This window comes from Phalangium opilio, unplaced genomic scaffold (genome assembly GCF_054372755.1).
Source record: "Phalangium opilio isolate 3A_F unplaced genomic scaffold, DU_Popi_V2 ptg000090l_1, whole genome shotgun sequence".
In the NCBI taxonomy this organism is placed as follows: Eukaryota; Metazoa; Arthropoda; class Arachnida; order Opiliones; family Phalangiidae; genus Phalangium; species Phalangium opilio.
Window position 1 is genome coordinate 1,771,195 of NW_028324195.1, and position 2,492 is coordinate 1,773,686.

At 35.2% G+C, this 2,492-nt stretch overlaps 1 protein-coding gene across 1 annotated transcript; it reads right to left on the bottom strand.

The window, feature by feature from the left end:
* Nucleotides 1–560: 560 nt before the first annotated feature.
* On the bottom strand, nt 561–1,874 carry LOC149644588 (uncharacterized protein F54H12.2-like). Its single transcript, XM_089850375.1, has 2 exons — nt 1,267–1,874; nt 561–1,074 (listed from the first exon to the last, which is right to left on the bottom strand). Exons 1-2 carry the CDS (start codon nt 1,872–1,874, stop codon nt 561–563), a joined length of 1,122 nt encoding a protein of 373 aa, XP_089706501.1.
* Nucleotides 1,875–2,492: the final 618 nt, after the last annotated feature.

A 2,492-nucleotide genomic window follows, 5' to 3' on the forward strand; every position in this document is an offset into this window, starting at 1 on the left:
AAATTCCAAACCAAAAGAAGAAGAATCAAACATAACTGTAAGACGACAAAACAAAAGACGAAAGACGGAAAATAAATGGATCGATTTATACGAATAAAGTTTATTGATTACAATACATGTCTTTATGATTTAATAAATGATTGCACATAAACAAAAGTACCATTGCTTCGTTATACATTAAATCATGAGGATTATATAAGTCTTGAATAATCATATCTAGGGTATAGCCGTTACACATGTTAAATAAATAGAAAATACAATGTAGTCCACACGTTTCTGACAAAGGATATTGTATAGGTACGTTGTTAAAATACCATTTACTAGCGTAAAGGTTAAGGTCTACAAGATTGTAGTAAAAAGGATCATTTCCGTAAGAATCAAAAAAGGTACCTATTCCATTATCTACGTAGATTGCTAACCAGTGAAGGCCTCGGCTTGATTTTGGTTCCGTATTCAAACAAAAACAATATTTTTTCTGTCTGGGTGGTAATGGTTTTTGATCAAAAAAAATGGTTTTGTTACGGATTCACACGTTAAAAATTCGTTTATTTCTACGGTGTTCATTCTCCTGAGGGATTGTAAATCACGGTGCGATCTTTTGAAATTATTATTTCCGATTCAAATTCCACGTAAACAATAGCCGTTACATTATGAACCAACGGAGACTTAAATTTCATTGATATTCTCAAGTTTCCTTGTTTATTCCGTGATAGATGGTCAGCACTAGCTTGCTCTTCCGGGGTTAAATCAAATCCGTAGAGAACGTTACCTTCTTTATATTCTTCGTAAGAAACACAATTTCCTTTATTTCTTTTGAACAAGTCCAAAGCCGTATAATTTGAAAGATACTCTCGGGAATACTCGTTAACGTTATAGTTTGGCGTAAACGGAGGGTTGGGAAATGTTTGGTTCCCTATTGTTAAGGCCAAGTAGTTTAAACTGAAATGAGCAAATTCGAAACCATTTAAACTCAGATCGCCGTTAAAGGCTGCCGTTCTAACTAAACCAATAATTACCCGGGCTGGCATTTTGTTCATAAATACATTTTCGCGTGTAATATCCGTTAAACCACTGCTAATAGAAAAGTATTTTAACACGGTCCGGTTAATAGGGTAAATAACGTTATGTTTTTCATGAACCATAGCGTGAGCTAACATTATTTCCGCATTTACCTTAACCTTTTTAATTAGTAAAGTTACGTCTAATATTTTAAATTTAAATTTTTGATTTGCTATTGTTGAGATAATAGCAAATTCGTTTACTGACTTTATGAATCGAAACCTAACATCTACGTTATTTAAAAGAAACTTGTCCATTCGACACACATCAAGATGTAAATCACCGATCATATCAACGGGGTTTGAGAGGGCTACGCGACTTTTCCTTTTCAACATACCATTGTTATCATTTTTATTCGCAGCTAAAAACATTTTTGCGGCGTCTACTGGATTATCTTTGTAGTACATTTTTGCAGATAGATAGGAATATTTTGCACTGTCACAGTAATTTAGATGCGTTTCAAAGAATGCCAAATACGGATAAGCGTTTGTCGAAGTATTAACTTGAGTATCTCCGAAAAACACATCTACTTGATTAAACAGAGCAGCGTGTAACAAATTCACAGGACCCACATCCGTTTCTAGAGCAGTTAATGCAGAACCATCATCTTTGAGTAATTTTACTCTAACTTGTAACAATGTTTTAGCCAAGTCCGTATAGAGATCATTAGATCCTGGAACAAAGAACTCAATAGGGCCTTGATCCGAAATTGATGCCAAAGGCTTGTAAATTACGTAGTCACTATTTTCAACATTGTAATTCGCCGGTGGTACCGCGAATAAATCCAGAGATTCTGACATCATACCCTCAACCATGTTTATTGTTTTTTAGTCCAAAAAGTCAGTCTTGGTTCGTTTTTTCTTTATGCTTCGATTTCTAGTCTTCAGCTTTCTACGGCGACCCGAACCAGTTTGCGGTTGTGACAAGTGTTGACTCGCTTTTTGTAAAAAATTGGCTCCAGCTTCGCTCAAATTAGATTTCAGAGACTCTTTTAGGTTTCTACCCGCAATGTAATCACCAGCTATTTTGGACCCAGTTCTTAGGGCTTCTCTTCCTAATGCTTTTCCAACGGGCTTAAAAACTGGTGTTATAAATCTTATTAAGCTTTTAAAAATGCTCCCAAGACCATTTCCTCTCTGAAATACTGGTCCCCGGAAGTGACTAAGATCACTTCCGGTAAGACCACTTCCGGTTTGGTTCAAGTAGTAATTTAGGTATATGTTACTTCGTGTCATGTTTGAGTATGAAATGAAGTTTTATGACTGATTTGTTTAACTTAAACATAATATTCTCTCCATAATCAGTTCTCATGTCTATTTCTATCATTTCAAATGACGGAAATCTTAATGGGTAATAGTCAATGTTTTGAAACCGATGGACGGCAAACGTTGTTGATTTATCATTGACTATAGGCACAACCCTTAGTAACGGAG